The 21626-nt window shown below is 40.5% G+C and overlaps 1 protein-coding gene across 2 annotated transcripts in view; it reads left to right on the top strand.

Moving 5' to 3' along the window:
* Positions 1-21626, top strand: part of spop (speckle type BTB/POZ protein) — a 96098-nt gene that overhangs the window by 54049 nt on the left and 20423 nt on the right. For both annotated transcript variants that reach the window (XM_003441996.5, XM_019357680.2), the window contains one exon: positions 7277-7404. In XM_003441996.5, coding sequence (XP_003442044.2) covers positions 7277-7404 — 128 coding nt within the window. The remainder of the gene's footprint in view (positions 1-7276; positions 7405-21626) is intronic.

Genomic DNA, 21626 nt, shown 5'->3' with positions numbered 1-21626 from the left:
AGAATGTTGTTTGCATTTATATTTTTTTGTAGCTTACTGGAGAAATAAAGACATATTTAGAGTTTCCATTTTTACAGATATATTCATTTCCATGTTTTGGTTTTGTTTATATGGAAAATATGAATGTTCCTGCAGTACATAAGAGGAGGTGTAGGATATACTATGACGGATTTTGACTGGTAAGCTTGACATTATCTAATGAAACACCCGATCTGCATCAGTCAGCCCTTGAGCTTCTCACTAGAGAGAGTGTTTGTCTGTGGATCCTCTGATGGTCTGTACTTAATAATGGAGATGGATTCAAACATCAGCGGCAGACACCCCCCCTCTTCCTACACCAGACTTGGCCACATCATTTCTCTCCCTTGCTTAATGTGCTGGTTCTCCCCTCTGAGGCTACTGGGTGGATTGTAAGTTGTCTTTTGAACCCCCCACGCCCCCACCCACCCACTCCTTCCTCCCCCTCCTCCTTTTGCCAGAGAAAACAGCTGCCCCCCTGCAGACTCCTGTTCTGACAGCTCAGAGAGGAGAGATGGAAAGTTCTCAACCATTGCCGCAAGCTGTTTTGTATTCAAATGGTCTCCATGTTAAATCTCCCCTACAGACAATGGTTTTGTTGTGCTGTAGCCAAAGGCTAAGTGAGCTCATGTGTGTTGGCTGTGGTCTGCTATATATTGTAATTTAAGAATGAGAAATGTTGGTTTCATTTAACTGAAGCTGTGGATGTGAACTTGTCAGAGCCGGTTGCCCTCAGTGACTGATAGAGGCGATCAGGCATTCTGTGTGGGGGGAGTGGAGCACCGTGTAATAGAGTAGAAGTTATTGGTCAGTCTTTATATAATCAGGTTGTATTGACATTGCTGGAAAGAATGTCAATAGATACGTTTGTGCTGACACTGGCTTATAGAGCTCGATCTTTAGTAGAGGTTAGATTTTCTTGTGTGAACGGCTGTCACATTTATATCTCTTAATGCCAGCCAGTTTGAATCAGTGTGTAAATGGGAGCAACATTTTACATTAGATTTTTCAGCTCCTATAAACACTAGTAGAATGCCCATTACTACTAACTGAAGGCTAGACTAATTGTCCTTGAACAGTCAATGCATGAAAAATGGATCAGTATAGTCTGTTGTTAATTATAAGTTGTGGTTAGTGGGGTTTTGCTAAAATTGAGTGGTAAAAAGTAAGTCCAGAAAAGTGACAGACGCCAAGAGAGATGTTGACTCTGGCTGCTCTGTCAGCTGCTATTTTTCTACATGCCAGCTTGTCTTCTGGCGACCTTCTCTTTCTGTGTGCCAATCGTACCCTTGAGTTTTCTGCCTGAATATGGATGTCCTGCACACCTAAATACTCTGGCTTGGCTTCCCCTTTAGTCTTTCTCTCGCTGTCGCCAGTTTAGACATCATTTTTCTCACCTTCAGCATCACCTTAGATTCTCTTTTGGCAGGGTGAGAAATTTCAGTGGTAGTGAAATATCGAAGTGCAACTGCAGCGTTGTTGAAAACTTGACAATTATCTCCACTTGTCGCTGATTCATACTTGTTATAAGTGTGATTTTTTTTTTTTTTTTTTTTTTTTTTCTTTTTTCCTCCATACAAGTTCATTATAATTTCCCTGAACATTAAGTGTTATGTGTAGCTCCACTAAATGTGTATTATTATACGTTTTGCTGTTTGTGTTTGTTAAGCTCGCTTTTTTTTTTAATCACTCACACTTTTGCCAGTGGATCTCTCAGCTGCACCTACCTACCCCCCTCCCTCCACCGCTGCCCAGCTCTTTTTGGTATTCTGGCAGAGTGGCTGCACTCCCACCACCTTGGCCAGCTCACTGAAAGAGTGAGCGCCAGCGATCTGACCTGCAGTTGATTCTCTGCCAGTGCAGTGTTCTGATGCCCCAGTGGAGATGATAGCATGGCATTAGCTGAGCTCAGCACACACAAAGCCCTCATCATTGGTGCCTGTATGCATGCACACATCCACACATGCACCCACAGTCATCTCACTGTCACAGCTGAACACTGAAGAAATCACACTTCTCTTTCTTTTTTCACTGAGTCTGCTGGGGCTTCTTTCAGCATTCCCTCTCACCTCTTCACTTCTTCCTCTTGCCCCCCCCTCATCTCTTCCTGCTGCCAGCCTTTCTCCTCACCCCCCTGGATTAGCTTTAGATACTGCCACTGGGGAACTATTCACTCATCACTGGTCTTGTTACTTACCCAAATAACACAACTTCACAAGTAGCTTCTGTGCTTTGGGGCTTCATCTGGGTCACACATGCTAGAGCGATCAGACATGTTTAAAGGACATAAGAGTGGGTGAAAGTCACTAAAGAAAGAAGATTTTACTAAGAGCCTGTGAAAGATACCTGCATTAAGTTTAATGCTTTGTCTCAGCCCAGCCACAAACGGTACAGTGTAGCAAAAGTTTGACACCATTTTCAAACCTGCTAGACGATTTTAGAATAACTATTCAGCTGGGAGAACAATGAATAAAGTAGCTTTGTAAAGTGCATAAATACATTTTGTGAATTGACTTTCATTCAAGCTTATTTGCGTATCGGTTTGCATGTGGATTCCTGTCAGCTTCTTTTGCGTACACAGCCTCTAGAGGCAGAGGATTACAGTGAAGGACCCCCTGCATGAGCAGTGGTGGGAATAACTGCATATGCACTGCACTCCCCCGCCAATCCCCTCTTTGGCTGCCTGCTCTCTCAGATCCAAACAGGGGATTAGACACAGGATCTTACAGTAGCATTGACACTTCATCCTAGTGCTTCCTACTGTGAACTGTCAGCAGATCTCCTATTGGGGTTTCTATGCAAGAGTAGGCTAGAGAGGAGTCTGTTTGAAGTGGCAAGAGTATACACATTAAGTTTACACACCCTGCAGATGTATGAGCCTTAGACATGATCTTTTATGGGGTGGCTGTAGCCTTTTTCACATTTAACCTCTGGACATTGTTGGGAGAGCCTGGCCTGGACATGGAGCTGGAATTAGGCTTTTTAACATCAGCAAAAGAGATTCTGGCTGTGGATAAAGAATACAGGATGATGATGCCTACTCATGGCTCAACCGGACATCTCACTTACTTTGCAGTGGGCAGTTGTGAGGGAAAAGACAGATTTGGACATTTGACTTTACATGCAGTTCGACTAATATTTGGAATTGTTTTGGGCTGCAGCCCACGCCTAAAAAACAATTGTGTATCTTATAGTCAGCTGGAATCACCATGAGACTTTCACGGTGTTGTTTTACCAGGTCTCAGTGATACAGTGGTTACTTTTAGCATATTTCGTCATCTGACATTAAAAGTTCAATTTAATGTTGACTTCAAGTGGATGTAATATACCTGGAAGTTCAACAGAAGTCTGAAATGTCAGTGATGACCTGAACCCTTGTAAAGTACTGAATAAATTAGTTGGATTGAGATTAAAAACATTTGTGAAGTTGTTTTGTAAGAACTCAAGCATAGGTGAATTCTGTTCACTATTTTCTGACTCTGTTTTTCTTAAAAATCAACATTGTATGCAATATATCCAGGTCACTGGAAGGAGGCCCCGGGGCAGACCCACGGGACACTGGAGAGATTGTGTCTCTTGGCTTGCCTTGGTACGCCTCAGTGTCCCCTCAGATAAGCTGGAGGAGGTGGCTGGTCTGGGTGTTCTTGCTTAGTCTGCTGCCCTGTGACCTGTTCGCAGATAAGTTGATGAAAATGGATGGCCAGGTCTGGACAATAGATGCTGATGGTTCTCATTGTCGGTATAAAAAGCTTTACGGCTTTCGCCAGGGTCAGGTTTTTATTGCCAGCCAGCTGTGTCAGAGCATGCCTGGAAGAGCAAAAGCTTGAGGGTAGATCCTGGTTAGTAGTGGTGGTTTCCTACCAACAGAGTCTGATAAAGAGGTGTTGGAAGTGCCACAGGTCCACCTCTCAACTCATACAACTTAAAGTTATTTGTTAGGTTTGCCAACACTGGGCCAGATTTTATGTTGGGTTCTTTTAAACATGCTGGGGCTTCTGTGGCAGGAATTCCACAGGCTGTGCTGTGGGGTTCAAAGTGGCTGAAGAATGAGGAGAACAGAGGTATGACAATGTTGACTTTGGACCCGATCCTGAAAATAATCAGGCCTTGGATGGATGTCAAGCATGGGAAGTTTTAATAGCGACCCATTTTTCATATTGATGTTTTGAACTGGTCCAATAGTTTGAAGCAAAATACAGTGGTTCCTCATTTAGCGTGGGAGTTGCATTCTAAAAATAACCCACGATAGGTGAAATCTGCGAAGTAGCCAGCTTTATTTTTATTTATTTTTTTACAATTATTATAGATATTTTAAGGCTGTAAAACCCCTCACTACACACTTCATGCCTGTTTGAGAAAGTGTATAAACCCTTTTCACACTTTTCTCTCTTGTTTAAAGACTCTCAAAGTTTAAACCGGCATAGGAAAAATAAGTCCAGTATTATAGAATGAAACCAAAAATCGGACCCTGTTTTCAGGTCCAGAACATGGGAATAGAGCAGTTGCGAGAGAATTCAACATTAATGAATCAATGGTACAGAAGTAGAGGAAGGAAGAGGAAGCGAGAAGAATGAGTTAAGAAAAATTTGACTTATCTGACTGTTTTGTTTTGCTTATTGCGCCTTTATAATGCGGTGTGCCTTATGGTCTGAAAAATAAGGTCACTTCTACCTTCCTTTAGCATGTCCAGAAATCCAACTTTTTGTGCGATGGTTAGCATCTTCCTCTGCCTTTTGGATGCTACTGCAGGTGCCTTCGACGGTGCAAAACGTTTTGTTGACATTGTTGCGTTTGTTGGGGAGAAAACTTGCCAACATACAGTACAGCACTTTTCACACTGTCACACTGTTAGCGATCAAGGATTTATGTAAATTTGACAAGCAGAACGCATTCTGTACTGTACAGGAGACACGTCACGGAGGAGATTGATTGACGATGGCCTACAGCCAATCAGGAGGCAGAACACAATGCAAAATTGCACACAAAAAATATCTACGAAACAGCGAGGCTGCGAAAGGTGAACTGCGTTATAGCGAGGGACCACTGTATTAAATGAACCAATTTCAGGACCATTAACAGTGCACACATTTTTCACCATGTTCACATAAGCTATGTTCTAGCACATGACTGTTTGAGTGGTCGACCATACTAAACAAATCCAGTGGAAAAAAATTGTGCACTTGTATAGAAATAAACGTTTGTCAATCAGGCATTTCCAGTTTGAAGTGATGTAATTTATTTTAATAAATGCGAAAGAATTCAATGTTAAACTATTGTTGGCTGGTTTACAGGATTGGCTGTCAGTTCCTGAATCCTGTTTGCATTATAACAACTCTCTACCAGACTGCAAATGTAGGCCTACATTTAACATGGATGTGTATGACCTACATTTCTATGCTTTTCTGATTACAATTAACAAGCTGCACCTGTCCTGTTAGGAAACTACCCCCAGCTAAATATCTTCTTAGTTTGTGACAATGCGCAGCTCTTGGCAGATTGGGTCATAATGAACTGAACATACTCTGCCTGCGTTTGGATAACGGTGCAAAACTAACCGCATCTATCAAAGCAATTTGGGGGATTATACAATCTGTGTGTCTATTTAGGCTCATGTAAAACACCCTTGCACTTTGCAATACCTGATGGTATTTCATCCAGTACCATCAGGGAGGGTTCTGGCTGTCCTGTGTTCATTCTGTTGCATGATAACAAGTATATCTCTATAGCCAGAGTCATAAAGAACTATCTTCAGTGACACGAAAAAAGAAAAGGATTCCTGTAATAGTCTCCACAGAGACTCCACCGAGCCTTCATCTCAGCATTGTGGAGTGAGTCTGGGTTACATGAAGAGGAAGAAGTCACTGAAACAATCTGAATGCACAGAAGATACTTTGAACAAACTATATGCCAATTATCTTGAAAAATTATGCACAAGTGTACCCAGGAGAATTGCTGGCAATTTGAAGGCAAAATGGGTTGTCATAACAAATATTAATAGAAGACGTAAAAAAAAAAAAAGTTTATGATTTATTAAAAGAAATAATTCTCACTGCTACTGCCTAAAAACTGTGTGGCTCTAATATACTGTAATGAGACTGGGGACACATTGCTTTTACACTCCTGTCAGTATGACCAAGCATTGCACAATTTCATCTGGTAATTTGCCAATTTGTTTATCCGTATGTCCTTACTAAATTTTCTTCTTGTTTCTGCTTAGTGCCAGCACAATTCAAGCATGGATGATTACATTTTTATTGTGTCTTACAGAGCATCCTTGGAAAGATCTTAATGGGGAAGAAATGACAAGGACTTGGCAAATAAACTGATTTCTATTGACTCTCATTGTAGCTTGTGGAGCTTTTTCCTGTAGCGTCATCTAATCCTTTACAGGCGCGCAAAAAACCAGACATAAAACCTTAATTTATTATCGTATCATGTCGTATGGTTATGTCTGTGCTTACAGGAATGGACAGTGATGGCTCCATGCACAAAAAGGGTCTGTCGCTTAAGCTCAGTAATCCCAGAACAGTGCTCAAGGAAGCATTTTCTTCTCATTAGCAAAATGGTGAATGATGTAATTTCTCCAAAGAATGGTGTCTTATTCTTCCAACAGAGCTTCAGTTACTTGCAAAATTTATGTGTTAGCGGCTGGCCTTATTCTATCTGCAATTAGCTTTAATTTGCTGTGATCTCTGTAGCTGCCGCAGTTCAAAGCCATTAATGTTTTGACCTTGTATGTGAGTATTTGTGACTGTTAGGTGACTGTAGATAGATGTGACCGCCTCCACAGTGTGACTGTTGTACACACAAGAACTCCACCACCTTTCCTGTGTCTTTGTAGTGCAACTGAGTGTTACAGAATCCTTCCTGCCACTGTTAGAGATAATTGGCACTCCATAAACACATGATAATTGGACTGCTTTGATCCCTGCAATTTCTCACTTCTTGGCCAAAGAGGCACAGCAGTTCTGTCTCATGTTTACCACTAGTCTTTATGTGGCAGCGAGAGGATAGAGAGAGTGAAACGGGGGAGAGAGAGAGAGAGATTCTGTTTTCTTCTGAAGTGTTAAAAGCTCCCTGCAGGCATTACTTCCTGCATCCAGCCTCTTTTGCCATTGTTTCTCCGCTGCTTATGGCCATGACTCATAACAAACTTTCTCTTTCGCACACACATTCGCACACGCAGAGCTTAATCATGTTGTGAAAGTCTTCAAATAATCTTGTTTCTCCTTGTTTGTCCGTGTGTCTTCTTTTCCAGAGAGCCAGAGGGCGTATCGCTTTGTCCAGGGGAAGGACTGGGGTTTCAAGAAGTTCATAAGGAGGGACTTCCTGTTGGATGAGGCCAACGGTCTGCTGCCTGATGACAAACTAACTCTTTTCTGTGAGGTAAGAGGTGGAACTGTTCATTAAAACTCATGTTGTTTGTTGAACTAATTCCACTGTGTCTTCATTTTTAAGCCTTCCCAGTAGAAATTCACAGTACAGGCTGCACCTCCAAAAATGAAAATCCTTATCATCAAAATGATTGTTCATGAAATGGGATATTTCAACATTCACATCATATTCTGAGTTGTGTTTTTATTAGTTGAGCTATTTGGATTAACCCAGAATATATCATTTTAATTAAGTCAAACCTATAATTATTCAATTTTGCTGAAATACCTACATTTCCTGTGTTTTGGTGGTTTTGCCCACAAGTGATCACAACTCCTATTTCACGGAGTTGTTTTTCGTCACTACTACTTATTCTATGTCCCTCTTAGTTAATAATGTATGTTTTTATTGGTACTACATAGCCTCTGGGTTTCTCTCTTTCATCACTAACATACAAGCTGATTGTCATTCAGCCTGCATGGTGGCTTGGCTCCGATTCCTCTGATCCAAATCTGGCTGCTGCTCCTCATTGAAAATTCCCTTGTTGTTTTTCAGCTGTAACACAGGGGGCAGCAGAGGTCAACTGTCCTCTCTCTCGTTCCCCTCTGCTACTCGTAATGGAGCCAGGGAGCAGAGAAGAGGTTAAACTTTCCGGATATGTTAATGCCTTACTTGTAATGCATGCACCCATAAATGTTTAAAAAGCATGGCAGTGGCTGTTTAAAACAATTCTAATTAACCCTGCGGGTATGGAGGGGAGCATGTCTTGAAGTTTTCCCTTTTTGTAGCGGTGCAGTGTGCAAGTCTGTTTAAAGTGTTTCCAAACCGGGCTTATCGACAGAGGGGTAGGAGGGGCAGTTCTGCTTCTCCAGAGCCATGAGGGAGGGGGTAGAATTGAGTGTGTGTGCGCGTGGTATCGTATACATATTTTGTGTGTGTGTGTGTGTGTGTGTGTTTGGTTTGCCTCATTGGGATGTAATTTTGAGGATGAGACTGTTTGCTGGAGAGGATGAGGAGGGAGAGAGAGGGATTAGTTTCCTTGAAGGGCCCTCTTTTGCTCAATTCATCCACTCTCCTGAAAGGAAAGCGATGGGGTTGCTGGTTCAAGTCCTCGGTGGCCTCTTCCTCCCCCGTAAATATCTGTTGCACTGCAGTAATTAGCCAGATCCGCTGATGAACAAGCAGGACGGCGCAAATTTATATAGCGCATTTTATACATAAGAGAAAAAGTGCCATATATGAAAATTAGATAAATGGAAGACGGAGAGATTGGAAGTTTTCACCATCATCAGCATAATAGCAACCATTTTTTTAAAAACTCTAGAAACATTTGGAAGAATGGCCCTAGGTGACCTGAGAGGCACACAGAGTTTATTTTCTCAGAGAAAGTGAGAGATGTGATATATAGACAGGCAGCAGTGTTTTTAGAATCAATTCTGAAAGAAAAAATACTGCACGGGAGTGTGTTATTCGAAAAAGGGCAGTCTGGAAGTGGGGTGTTTTGTGCGGTAGTGATGAAATTGCCAGTATTGAGGGGAGTGGTAGTATTTTTCACCAACATGTGTGAAGAATGGTTGGCAGAGTTAGCTACTGGGTGGAGCATAGTGGGTGGATGGTGGTAAGAAAGTGTGGACGGGTGTTTGAATCTCTTTTCCTGGTCTTTTTCCATGTGAAAGTGATGCCCAGTGTTTACTGTCAGAGACCTGGCTCCACTTTCGTCCAGATGGTCCCATCCTGCATCTGAGAGAGCCCCATCGCCCCAGAGCCCAGCCCGCTCCCTCTTCTCTCTTCTCTCATCTCTTCGCCTTCCTCTTTTTCCCCTCCATCTTATCTCTCATTCAGACCCAATCTCCTCCTCCTCCTTTCCCTTTTCCTTTCATGTCTTGCTGCCTCCCACTTGGAGCATCACAGTTTCTTACTTTTTTCTCCTCATTCTACCTTCACCTCTGCTTCGTATCCCTTGCCTCTCCCGTCTGCTGAGCTTCTCTACTTTTACTTCCTTCCTCTTTTCCCTCCCTTATTTCTTCCTCTTTTAGTATTTCTAGTAGAGTGTCAGAGAGGCAAAAAGGCTATGAAAAGAAGCCAGATTAAGGTTGGAGGGGGGAACTGACTCAGCCGCTCCTCCTGACCCCCTGGTCTTTCTGCTCAGTTCAGTTGCCTCCAGAGACATTAGTAATTCAAATTTAACACAGTGAAATCTGTCTGTGTCTGTCTATGTGTCATGTCAGAAAGTGCCTAAACAATAGCTGATGTGTTTTCTCTCTGTCTCTTCCTTTGTCTCCATCTCTTTTTGTCTTTCTATCCCTGCCAAACCACTGCAGACACCTGCAGGTATTTAATGAGGAGATAGCTCCCATTAAAGGTGCTGCGTTGGCTGTCAAAAGAGAGCATGAGGGACAGGGGGAGATAAAAAGGAGGGGAAGAAGGCACAGAGAGAGAAGACTGAAGGAAAAGCCTTCTTGCGAATGTGGGCACAATGGGTGGCATCAAGCCGCAGGGGTAAAGAACAGATGAAGATGAAAAATAAAGGACAAAAACAAAAGGCCAAGATTGGTTTTGGGATTTTTTTTTTTTAACCTTCATTTTTCTTCCTCCTCCTCTATTGGGATGCTGAGGTAAGGGAGGTTAAACCCTGTCTCTCTGTAACTCACCTTCTCCTCCCCTGTCAGCACCACAGGTAACCTCTAACTCTAAGGTCAAACCACTGCTCATCCTATTGTCCATGCTACAGGTAATGCAGATGCTTAAGAGAAATTTTAGAGTAATGCCAGACTCACTCGGGAGGACCAGTGGCTCCTCAAACAAAAAAAAAACCCAACAACTTTGGGCTGCCGTTATTTGCCTGCAGGCAGAGTCGTGTTGACTGACAATGTAAGAGTTAGTCAGAAAGTCTGTTTTGATTGACTAAAGGGGAAAGAAGAGGTTGTTTTGGAAAGTTTGTAGTGAAACGTACCTGTCAGTCATTGTAAATTGGCCACTGAAAAGCAGAGGCACAGTGGTCCCCTTTTACTCCATTAGAACTAGAGTCACAGAACTAAGGTTGCTGCACAGATATGGTTTATTTCTCCTCCTGTCCTGTCTGCTGTGGCTTCAGGGCCTTATTCCAGGAAGTGTATTCAACAAAGTTTAAAAATAAACTCAGAGTTCGGCAACTCTGAGTGTCCTGCTCCAGTAAGGTGGGTCAGAGTAAGTTTCGACAGCTCTGAGTATTTTCTTCCTGAGTTAAGCATGTGCACGGCTAGAGAAAGAAAGCCATCATCGGACCTCCATTTTAATCCATCGGACCAGTGGAGTGTGCACCATGAGGTTTAGCTTGTATAGCTCTGTCATAAACATAGACAGAATAAAAGTTTGATATAAAAATAATAATTTTTTAATACTGTCTGTGGTCAACTTGAATTTTCATTAGAAGCTGGAATCCTATTTCAAATTTCAAGCTGCCAGGGACAAAATGCAGGTGAAAAAAATTACAGAGAAACAGATAAGACGGTTTACTAATTGACCTGTGACATTGGTTATCCAGATGGAAATAAACTCTGGGGTGGATCCACCCTCAAAGCAGATTTTTAAAATTATATGAACAACCTTTTTTTTAAATATTAAGTAAATGTTTAATAGGTTTTTATAAGTGTAAAAGTGTAAAATCTGACACAATCATTGTCTTCATCCTTAAATTAGAATCTTACTGATTAGCACTTATGTTAAGTACTGGGATTTTCATGTTTGCAAAAATAAAAACTTCTGCAGTTGATTTGCTCTGCACTGAACTTTGACAGCAACTTTATGAATTAGAAATCAAAACCAAGTGTCAGTCAGTTGGTTCAGGTACAGCAGGAGGAGAGGAGTCAAACTCAGTTCTTTTGAAGAAAACCTGCCAGCAAGCAGGTTAAGTTCACTGAGTCTGTTAACTCAGTAACCAGCTCAGAGTTTAGGTTAACTCTATTTCTGAAGCAGAAAACTGGAGTTTTTGTCATCTCAAGATTAACAAATTCAGATTTGTTAGCTTAAACCAGCTTCCTCAAATAGTGCCAGGAGCAAATACAGGATGAACCACAACAGCATCTGTTTCCACCATGCAGAAACTGTTTTCTCTGTCTTAACTTTGGATAGAGATGAGCCTGTATGTAATATTTCTGACCTTGTTTTGTTTTGTTTTGTTTTACACACACAAATTTCTTTATTGCTAACATTTTGGTCAAAATGTCAAATCTTAAAAAGGCAAATCTAATTTTAGAAAGGAAAACCTGTCATTGAAAAACAGGATTCAAATGTGAGAACCAAACTGGAACCTATTGATTCCTTTTTTTTCCATCCACAATCAGGGTTTGTATTTTGCCCCTGCAACAATCACTTCGATTCACTGGAGAGTATGCAGAGGGAAAATGACTGTTGATAAAACCTGGATTGGCATTGATTTTACTTTCCATTCAAGCACCAACCACTCGTAAACTTGAGAACTACTTCATATTTGGCGGCTGTCTGATTTAGACATAAATTAACCGCTAAGCTGGAGATGAAGTTTTCAGATGGGGACATTTTTTCAGGTTCTGTAAACATCACTGGAAAGTGCCATAGAGAAAAGAGAAAAAGCAAGTTTGTTTAATAAGTTAGAACGTCTTTATCAGCAGTGGAGTGACGTATTTCAGACTGAAACAGAATATGTATGGGGGTGGGTTTAATTACAAGAAGATTCAAAATCATAAATGTGGGCTGCTTAGTAAATATAGCATAGAAGAAAGCTGCAGAGAGATAAGAAGTGAAAAGGAGTTGAGGAAGCGCATAGCCAAACCACACTGTTTGATCCAGAAGAGGAAAATTAAATTAGTAAAACAGGCTATGACCACAGTTTTTGAAAATTGGAACAGTTTTTCCAAATGAAAACCCAAAACACCCTTCATAATATGATAGTACAGTGCTGGCTGCCGTGGTCTTCAAGCTAGCGGTGAAGATGGAGCATGTTGGGTAGAGCATTCCATAATTGGATACGTTTATTCATGGGCACCTAAGATGTTTCAGTTTATTTCAACCTCGTGTACTTCCAATTGATGTGGTCATGTGACTTTGTATATTTAACCTCTATTGTGAAGATTCATGTAATGACAGGTTTGTGTGCACACAGCAGCCGACTTACATGCTAGAGTTTGACTGTTGCTGTGGTCAGTGTATCAGTCTTTACTCTATGCTGAGGAAACTTAGCAGCTAAATGCAATGGGCAGAAAAATTCATGGATCATTAACAGGATTAAAGTTTGATTAAGCTTGACAGTTGGTCGCATTGTTGGATCCAGAGAACTGGAAGATGGAGGCAGAGGCAGAAAAACAACAGGAAGCCTGGAAAACAAAGCATCATAAAAACCTTGTTTCTGTGCTCAGTACTCCCACGTTAGGAAGAAAACATTGCACCGTGGCAGTCACAGTCAGACTGGGCTCCGATGAGGCCAGAATTGGAGAATCTTGGTGTTCCTGAATGATTGAGACACTAAAAATGAATCATCACCTTTGATAAATGTTCTGACTGGATTGACTGAGCACTCAGCTCTCCTTGTGGTCGCTGAAAATATTGGTGCAACCTGATGGAGAAGGTTTATATTTTATTACAAAGCCAAAATGAAAAGGAAAAAGAAGTCCAGAGAGCAACTAATGACTTACAAATAGAAATATAGTGACCTGCGTATGATTTCTCATAGCCAGTGGTAGCCATGAAAAGCTCAGAAAAGAAGATTTTCTTCCCATGCAGAAATGAACCATTTGATCTAGTTTGTTACTACATGTCCAATGCACAAGTTTCTTCAGATTTATCCTCAAACTTTTGAGAATCTTTTTTTTTTTTTTATGCATGAGACTTAAAGCCACAAAAGCAACATTAATGGGAAAGATACTCAAGCAAAAGGGCAGAAGCTAAGAAGCAGGAAAGACCTAGGCTGAAATAATTTTTCAAATCTAAAGGTTAAGTGTCTAGTAGTAGTAATAGTAGTATAATAATACTGTTATTATTATTGTTGTTGTTGTTGTTTTTATTGTTATTATTGTTGTTGTTATTATTATTATTATTATTATTATTATTATTATTATTATCATTTACAAAACTATACATGCAACTTTGCACAAAATTTTATGCACCTTTGTGTGATTCATATAAGGGTAATGAGTTCATATGTGAACCTCAGCACTTGCATGTGTTACCTGGAAGATGGTTCAGTGTGTTGTCTTTTCTTTTTCTTTTTCTGCTCTTGATAACTTTAACTCCTGCTGAATAACTATCTTTGATGTGATTTACAGTATAATAATATTTTGTGACTTTGGCCATAGCTAGAGTTTTAAAAGCCCTTTCTTCAAGGCTCCTCCAGTACACCTCTCCTAGGGTGGGAGAATAAATGAGTGGGGTGCTGATGTTCAGCTGTTTCCTCCTCTTCCTCATGGTGTTAGCGCGGTTCGCCTCTCCCATCGGTGGGTAAGCACTTTGCCGGGTGACAGCACCCATCCTTCACAGGGCCCTGCCATATGCTGTGCTGCTGTCAGAGGAGACGACTGCAGATGCTCCAGCTGCTCTCTCCCTGCACACTGAACAAGACGGGCATGCACACACTCACACACATGAGCAGCACTTGGTTCAGGATAAAGAGGCAGCGGTGAGAGACACAAGGAAGAAGGGGCGTGGGAGAAAGGATGCACAGAGAGAATTGTTTTTTGTTAGGCAAAAGGGAAATGAGGTGAAATATATTTGTATAGTTCTGTTTTTTTTAGTAGCTAAATGGTGTAAATTTGGATTTAATCAAAGACGGATATGTAAAACTGCTGATTGAAGGTGAAACAACAAAGCAAACAGAGTGCAAGCTTGACCCCCCTCTGTCTCACAATGTGACTTGAGCCACAGTGGATCCTTTAATAGATACTGCCTTTGCAATGCTTTTGCACCAACAGCACATAAATATTCTTTCATTTCCCATCAAAAGCACTTTGCTTCTCCCAGAGTAAAGGCTGCAGAAAATTGAACAAACAGGCAACTTTTGCCTGTTTATTTATTTTCTTTGTCCAAACATTTCCTTCAAGCTTCTTAGATCGGGCATCAGAGTCTCAAAGCTTATCACTTTGGTGTCTGTGATCTTCCAGCAGAGAAAACAAAGCTACTTAAAAGGAGACCCAAATGGCTGGTTCTCATAGACTGAAAGCAGAGGCTCATGCTCACAGCTAGTGGTGATACTGAGCGTGTTGGTTGTGTGTGTCTGTCTGTGTCTGCATGTGTGTAGAGGAACTGCGTCTCAGTCTGTGTGTGTGTGTGCCTGTATGTGTAAGAACAAAGTTGGCTTGGATCAGCACACTTGGCTGCGAATCAGGACGTGAGCCATGATACTCGTTCAGCAGCTTGACTTCAAATCATGCATGAAATATGCCTGTGTCTGTGTAGATTCACCAAAATACCTCCATGTCAGTGGCAGGGCAGTATGTCTGTCTATGAGCAGAGTCACAGAAATTCACACAGCTGGGTCCCTGCACGCAGCCAGTAAAGTGACCACTGTAAGACCAGGATGCTTACCTATAGTTAACATTTTGTGAAAACTTTAACTTTCTTGGCTTAACATTGTAGTGGGCTGTTGGTCGGAATTGGAAAAGAAGAGCTACTGTTGTGTTTGGCCAAAAACTAATTATTCTTACCTTGGATTAAAACCGCTATCAATAATCCAGTTTTTCCCATTATGCAATGAGCAACAGCATTCTCATTTTGTACTACACCTGGCAAAGTAGTTTTCCTCATTTTCCCACATTTCCTTTAGCAAATGTGATAATGAGTGTTCAGCACATTTTTGTAATGTTTAGAAATAAACTCAGAAATGCCCAAATTTATTGTTATTTTGTTATCATGTCGTTGATGGAAAAATGCCCTGAGCTTTCAGTGGACTGTTTGATAATCTGTTTTTTTTTTTTTTTTGGTTTGTTTTGTGTTGTTTTTTAAATGCACCCTCAGTAGCCACTGTATTAAACTTGTACTTGTTTGGATTCTTTTGCCTTCATAATTGGTTTAGTTCTTCTTGGCATAGAGACAACAAGTTGCTGGAAACGTTCTGGAAATATTGACATGATAGCATGATGCAATGTGCTGTTCTACCACATCCTGAAAGTGCAGTCTTAGATTGATATTTATTAACTGTAGAGGTCATTTGAAAGTAACCACCAGAAGACACGTGCACTTTAATTAAAGGGGATGCACACAGTCAGCACTATCATGATCCTCAGTTGGCACTAAGGGGCCCAAACAAAATATCCCCCACACCCATACAACACTACCCCCAGCATGAACTATTGATACACGGCAGAATGGATTCATGCTTGCATGTTTTGTTTTGTTTTGTTTGCCAAATTCTAACTATATAAAAGCAGAAATCAAGCCTCGTCAGACCAGGCAGTGTTGTTCCTCTCTTTGATTGTCCAGTTTTGCTGAGCCTGTGCCAATTTCAGCTTCAGTTGTCTGCTCTAAGTTGACAAAAGTGGCACTTGATGTGGTCTTCTGCTGCTGTAGACAATCTGCTTTAAGGGTTGACATGTTGTGGATTCAGAGATCCTCAGCTTTGGTGGGTATTTGAGTTACTGTTGCCTTCGTTTCAGCTCCAAACAGTCTGCCTATACTCCAGCATTTTCACCCTGAGAACTGGGTATTTTCTCCTCTTCGGATCAGTCTTTGTAAACTCTAGAGCTGGTTGGACAGAAAATCTCAGTAGATCAGCAATTTCTGAAATACTCAGATCAGGCAGCGTGTGTGGCACCAAGAAACTTGCCACATTCAGAGCCACTGAAATCCCCTTTCTTCCCCATTTTCTCGCTTGGTTTGAACTGTAGCTTGTTGTCTTGACCAAGTGTGCAGCCGTAAATGCATTGAGTTACTACAATGCGAATGACTGATTAGATATTTGTGTTAATTAGCAGTTGAACAGGTGTATTTAATTAAGTGGTCGGTGAGTGTGTAAACTAATATTAAAGATATTAATATACGTGTTAACATACACATGAAACAAAGATTCAAATATTGAGGTTAATCTACTTTATGTGCATGTGATCCCTGTTAGCCAAAAGCTTCAAACACAGAGTGTCTGAGAGTCTTTTCTTAGCTATGTATGGTGTCAGTGAGAGGAGATATCTCTAACATGAGCCCCACTCATATGCTGTTCAAATGTTTTGTTTGTGAGGGGCAGCTGATTCAGAAAGGTATCATAAAGGGAGGGTGCGGAAGGAAATGAAATGGCTTATTTCAGACAGAGGATGAACTGACTGACTGCACCAGGGGTTGGTATAAGATAGATAAGGTATATTTTAAACTGTGGTTTCTGCTGCTAACAATCTTATGGCACTATGGTCTTGCATAGTAGGAGTAACCACAAGCTGTATCAAAAACTGCTGTAGTGGTGTTTTTGTTGTTATGCAGCAGTGTTCTTTGTCTGTTTGGGGCTCGTGTCTGTAGCTGCTCAGACTAGTCATCCAGTAGTTAGGAAAAAAAGAACCAACCACTAAGTTTTCTGCAAACAAAACAGAAATAAAATTAATTACTCTTTGTTCACCAAAGGGAAGACCGAGCAAACACTGGAAATATAAGAGCTTCCATTAAATCCTTATGGGTGGAATAAGGAGGTTAAAAAACAATGATCAGCTGGGAGGAAGTGAATAGCCTTTAATTAAAGAAGGTGGCGGTTTTAGCTGTCGCCTTCCTGTGAACAGTGTTTATTTCTGACTTTTGTTTAATAGCTCTGGGATTTAGGGCTATGTTTGTTTAATGGTGTCAGGACCAAATCAGATTCATCTATTATTCTGTGGTTTAATCAGTTCTGTCACCTGTTGCAGCTGCCAGAGGGCCACTAACTCAGACTCGTGTATTAGACTGTCTCCAAACTCCAACGTCCTGTCATTGCGCTTTGTTTTTTTTGAGTTTTGTGAGCAATAAAATCTAAAAGTAGATGCAGGGAATGAGTAAGAGAGCTGCAGAGCGGGTCTGTGACATCAAGCCTGTTTACTCTAGCTGGTTAGAGAGCGGAGAGCAAGTCGTACATTATAAAAAGATGGTGATGAATTTTTGTGCTTAGGGGTTCAAATGACAATTTCAAAGATCTTTAGAGAGTTTGTCGATGAAATGAGTAGGTGTACATGATGAGTGTGTATTTATGTTGTTTATCGAAAAATACTGGAATTGCATGCACTTTGTTATTAGATTTATTCCTCAGATAGCATGCACTCACCTCGTTGTTGCGTCTTAAAAATCTATTATAAAATGCGTAATGTGCAATATTTTCCTCTGACATTTGATTCAGGTTCAATTGCAATCAAATTTCCATTAAAAATGTAAATAACAGATAATGAAATTCTGAAGTACGGCTTAATGAAGCCATACCTGTGCTTTTCCTTAAACTAACTCGTGATACATTTGTAATGATTTATTTAAACACATTTGTTCCACTGAAGCAGTAGAAACACAACTAGTAGCGAATCCTCAGACTAGCAGTGTGTTTGATTTGAAACACAGCAGTGATATAATGTGGGTAATGCTGTAAAAGATGTTTGTCTGATTTAATTTGTTAATGCTTCTGTAGTTACCTCCAGAGAGATCAATAGTAGGTTTTTAGTGGCCCCAGGCAGCCAGATTTGGATCACTGTCAGCCATTTAGTATGGTGTGGTTGCCACTGTAGGAAGCACTTTTCATGTCTATTCAGTGCTTTCAGTGAATAATCTTTGTCAAGGCAAATGAGTGTGCTAGAGCTGCATTACATCGCACTGTCACATCTAAAGGCAAAAGTGAGGTGTGCAATAAAACGGTGAAATGATTGAAGAAAACAATATATATCACACAACAGAACTGACTTTATACTTAAAGAAAAAAATAGTGTATCATTGTGAGACTACTGATACTAAAAGACAGACTGATTGGGAGCAACACTGATCTAATAGAGTAGGATGGAAAACATGCAGTGAATCAGGTTCTGGTTTCATTTAATGCAGTTTTCCAAATGTGGAACTGTTATCTGCCTTTTTTCCCCCTCAGTGGCGGCAAATGACCCAAAACTTGCAAATGTGTGATTTCAAATGCATTCAGCAACAGCCTCACACTGATATTTTTAATTTGCATAATTAATAAGGCACAATGGTAACATTTCCTCTGTATGTGTGTGTTGCACACATACAGAGGATTAAAAATAACATCTGTGTTATGTAAATTGTTTTCAGACGATCTTGGTATCAGGTTTTATTTTCGAAATATGGGCATAATTGTTCCAATTCCAAACAATTAAAATAAGGCTACCATTTTGGCAGCGGCTCGTTGCCAACCTGGCAACCATTTCTGAACCATTTACTGTCAGACTTTGCTTCTGCCTGCAGAGATGGACAGAATTTGTTTTTCCCATTATGTTCATTGGGTTGTTTTTCTTAGAAGAATGACCCAAAAAGTTAACAAATTTAAGCTGCTGAATAACTGTGCAAAACATCCTACTTTAACAGGTTATTGTTTTAATATACCACATAACAAATACTCTTAATTTTAAGACTTGTTTTGTTCATCGAATGGGATCCTTAATGATCTCAGAAGTAAAGAGTTGGAAAGATTTATATTTGATTATCATGTGCCGAATCGGAAGGACAGTCATGAAAATGTGTGGTGAGGACCTCTGGGAGAAAGCAGCATAAAGGAATTCTATTTTGCATAGAACTAGTGGATATTTATTCTCATCCTGAGTGCTGTCTGTCTAGATAGCACCTCTTCAGGTTAGAAGTGTGCCTTCACTCAAAGCAGGTCATTAAAACTATGTTGTGTGGAAAGTCAAATAGTATTTATACAAATTATCTATGGTAAAAAAATAACAGAAGAAAGAAGGAAGTTACCCTTTTTAAAATAATACATCAGCAGCAAGTAGTGTCCTGTCATATGTGTGAGAATCTGTGGAGTTTGCATGCATCTGTCCATATGTCTGTCTGCTTCGTCCGTCATCTCGCCCCGTGTTTACGTGTTTGTGAATGCACCGAGAAAATGAGTCTTGGCAGGTAAAGGAACAAGTGTTCCATAACTTAATGAATTTCATTTGATTTGAATCTCTTTTTTTCCTTTTTCAAACTATTTCACGCATGGCAAAACACTGTAAATCCATAAACAAACACATAAACAGGCAGAAAAAGATTGATGCATTATGAATAAATCATCTGGGTGCTGAAACTCAATATTAACTCTGCGTTGCCTGGAGGGTTTAGAATGAGATTCATCTTGATGTCTGAGGAACTAACTGGGAGGCAAGCGCTTTAGTAAGTACTTATCTCGGGAACTTAATTACCAAAACAAATGATGATTGTGGTGATATAGCTGCAATGATTCTTCATTACTGTTATTTTCTTACCTAAGGTTGTATACATAAGTGGTTTTTGTCGTCGTCATCATCATGATAATCATCAGTATAACTACTGGGTAATAAATACAAATCAGTCAATCATTTAGTTGGTTGGTTGGTTAATTCAGTTCTTTCATTGCAGTTACTATGGAGTTTTCCTCTGTGGGATCATTCTTACTGACCTCGTTGACACCAAAACTCAAACTCTAGAAGCAAAGTCGAGTTAAAATTTTGAAATTGACCAACATTCAGTTAACACTCCATTACTGAGGTATCTTTAAAGAAAAACTTCCTTCTGGCGAGCAAAGTTTACATTTCCGTTAGCGTACATTTACCCGGGGTGCCTCCACACCTCATCCTGAACAATCTAATATTAAGGAAAAACGATATGAGGATGGGAGGATGTCATGACTGTGACACTCTTATAGCAAGTTGGACTTCATATAAAAACGTATAAAACAACCAGTGTGACATCATCCAGCTGTTTTGAAGCCTGTACCTGAGCTTTTGCTTTGCTGAAGCCAGATGTGATGTGACTCAGAGCTTTCATACAGTTGGTACTTGTCAGCTGCGAGGTGGGGAGCACAACTTAGAAAATTAATGTGGTGCTGTACTAAGAAAAAACTAGAAACTAACAATAAAACCCATAAATCAAGCAAGCAGCACGATTGTGTCCTCAGACTTCTATAAAGGGACTCACCCCCTGCTTGGAAACAATGAGGATTTAATTCACTAATGCATTGGCTTCACAGACCTGGAGGCTATGTTCATCTTTATATACCGTCTGTTAGTGGAGTTTATAATTTCACCGAGGAACTCTTGATGGGAAAGAGTCACACAGTTGAATGTAAATATATGTCTGTATATGTGTTTTTGACATTTATTGAGATGTTGAACACTAATGCCTTTTTCTTTGGAGGACTTACATTTTTGTTGTCAGGTGACAAATAACTCATCACAAAGCATTCGCCCATCTCTACTAAAATAAGTGAAGACTTAAGATGACAAAATATACTTATTGTAAGACTGAATGAATTAAGATCAAGTGTATACATGGTTGGGAATGTTGTCTGCTCAATCACTATGAGAATTGTTTTCGAGTGGGAAAATGCAAGCAGGAGGAAGTTGACAATGACTGAAGATGACAGCTAATGGTGTGAAGACTGTCTGGGCAGCCAGTGTATCTAAATAACCAGGTGCTGCGATTTAGTTTCTGCCTGGTTAAACAGTGAAATAATTGGTCAAGTTAGCCAGTAATTAGACCGGCTCTGCCACACTGCATCTAAAAGCCCATCGACGGCTCCGCCATACTAATTGGGCTATTTATACCGAAACGCACTGACCAAGCTCACAGGCTTCCCTTCCAATTCGCTTTTCAGCACTTGTTTATTTTTTTCAGTGGGTACTCAGGACACAGCTCTGGACTCTCCCCTCTCTCCTCCTCTTCTCCTCCTAAAGCCATTTTTCATTCCAGCTTGAGCTCAGTGAACTTCTGTCCTCCGCCCTCTTTGTCTTTGCTCATGCGTCTGTCTCTCTCTTCTGTTTTTCCTCCTGTTCCTCCCTTATACACAGCAAATCCCTATCTACCAGGCCTTCTGTATTACTAATCAGTGTTTTATGAATGCCAAAGTCTGTGCACAGGAATGTCTCTTTCTTGTGTGAATGTGGCTTTATTTTTAGTGCTCCTCTGTCAGTGTGTTGAGATGTACATATGTCAGTCAAACCTGCATCTCCTAGGAGTGTGAATAATAGACCCAGCTGTGGAAACCAGACTGTCTCACACACAGGAATACTTTGAATTCTCCTTTCTTCAGAATAGTCACATTTTCTTCACACTGTCCCTGTCATTTCAGTACCAGAAATGAGCTGCTACTATGAGAG

This window comes from Oreochromis niloticus, linkage group LG4 (genome assembly GCF_001858045.2).
Source record: "Oreochromis niloticus isolate F11D_XX linkage group LG4, O_niloticus_UMD_NMBU, whole genome shotgun sequence".
NCBI lineage: Eukaryota > Metazoa > Chordata > Actinopteri > Cichliformes > Cichlidae > Oreochromis > Oreochromis niloticus.
The sequence above is the reverse complement of the archived record's forward strand: the minus strand, read 5'-3'. Positions and strand labels throughout refer to the sequence as shown.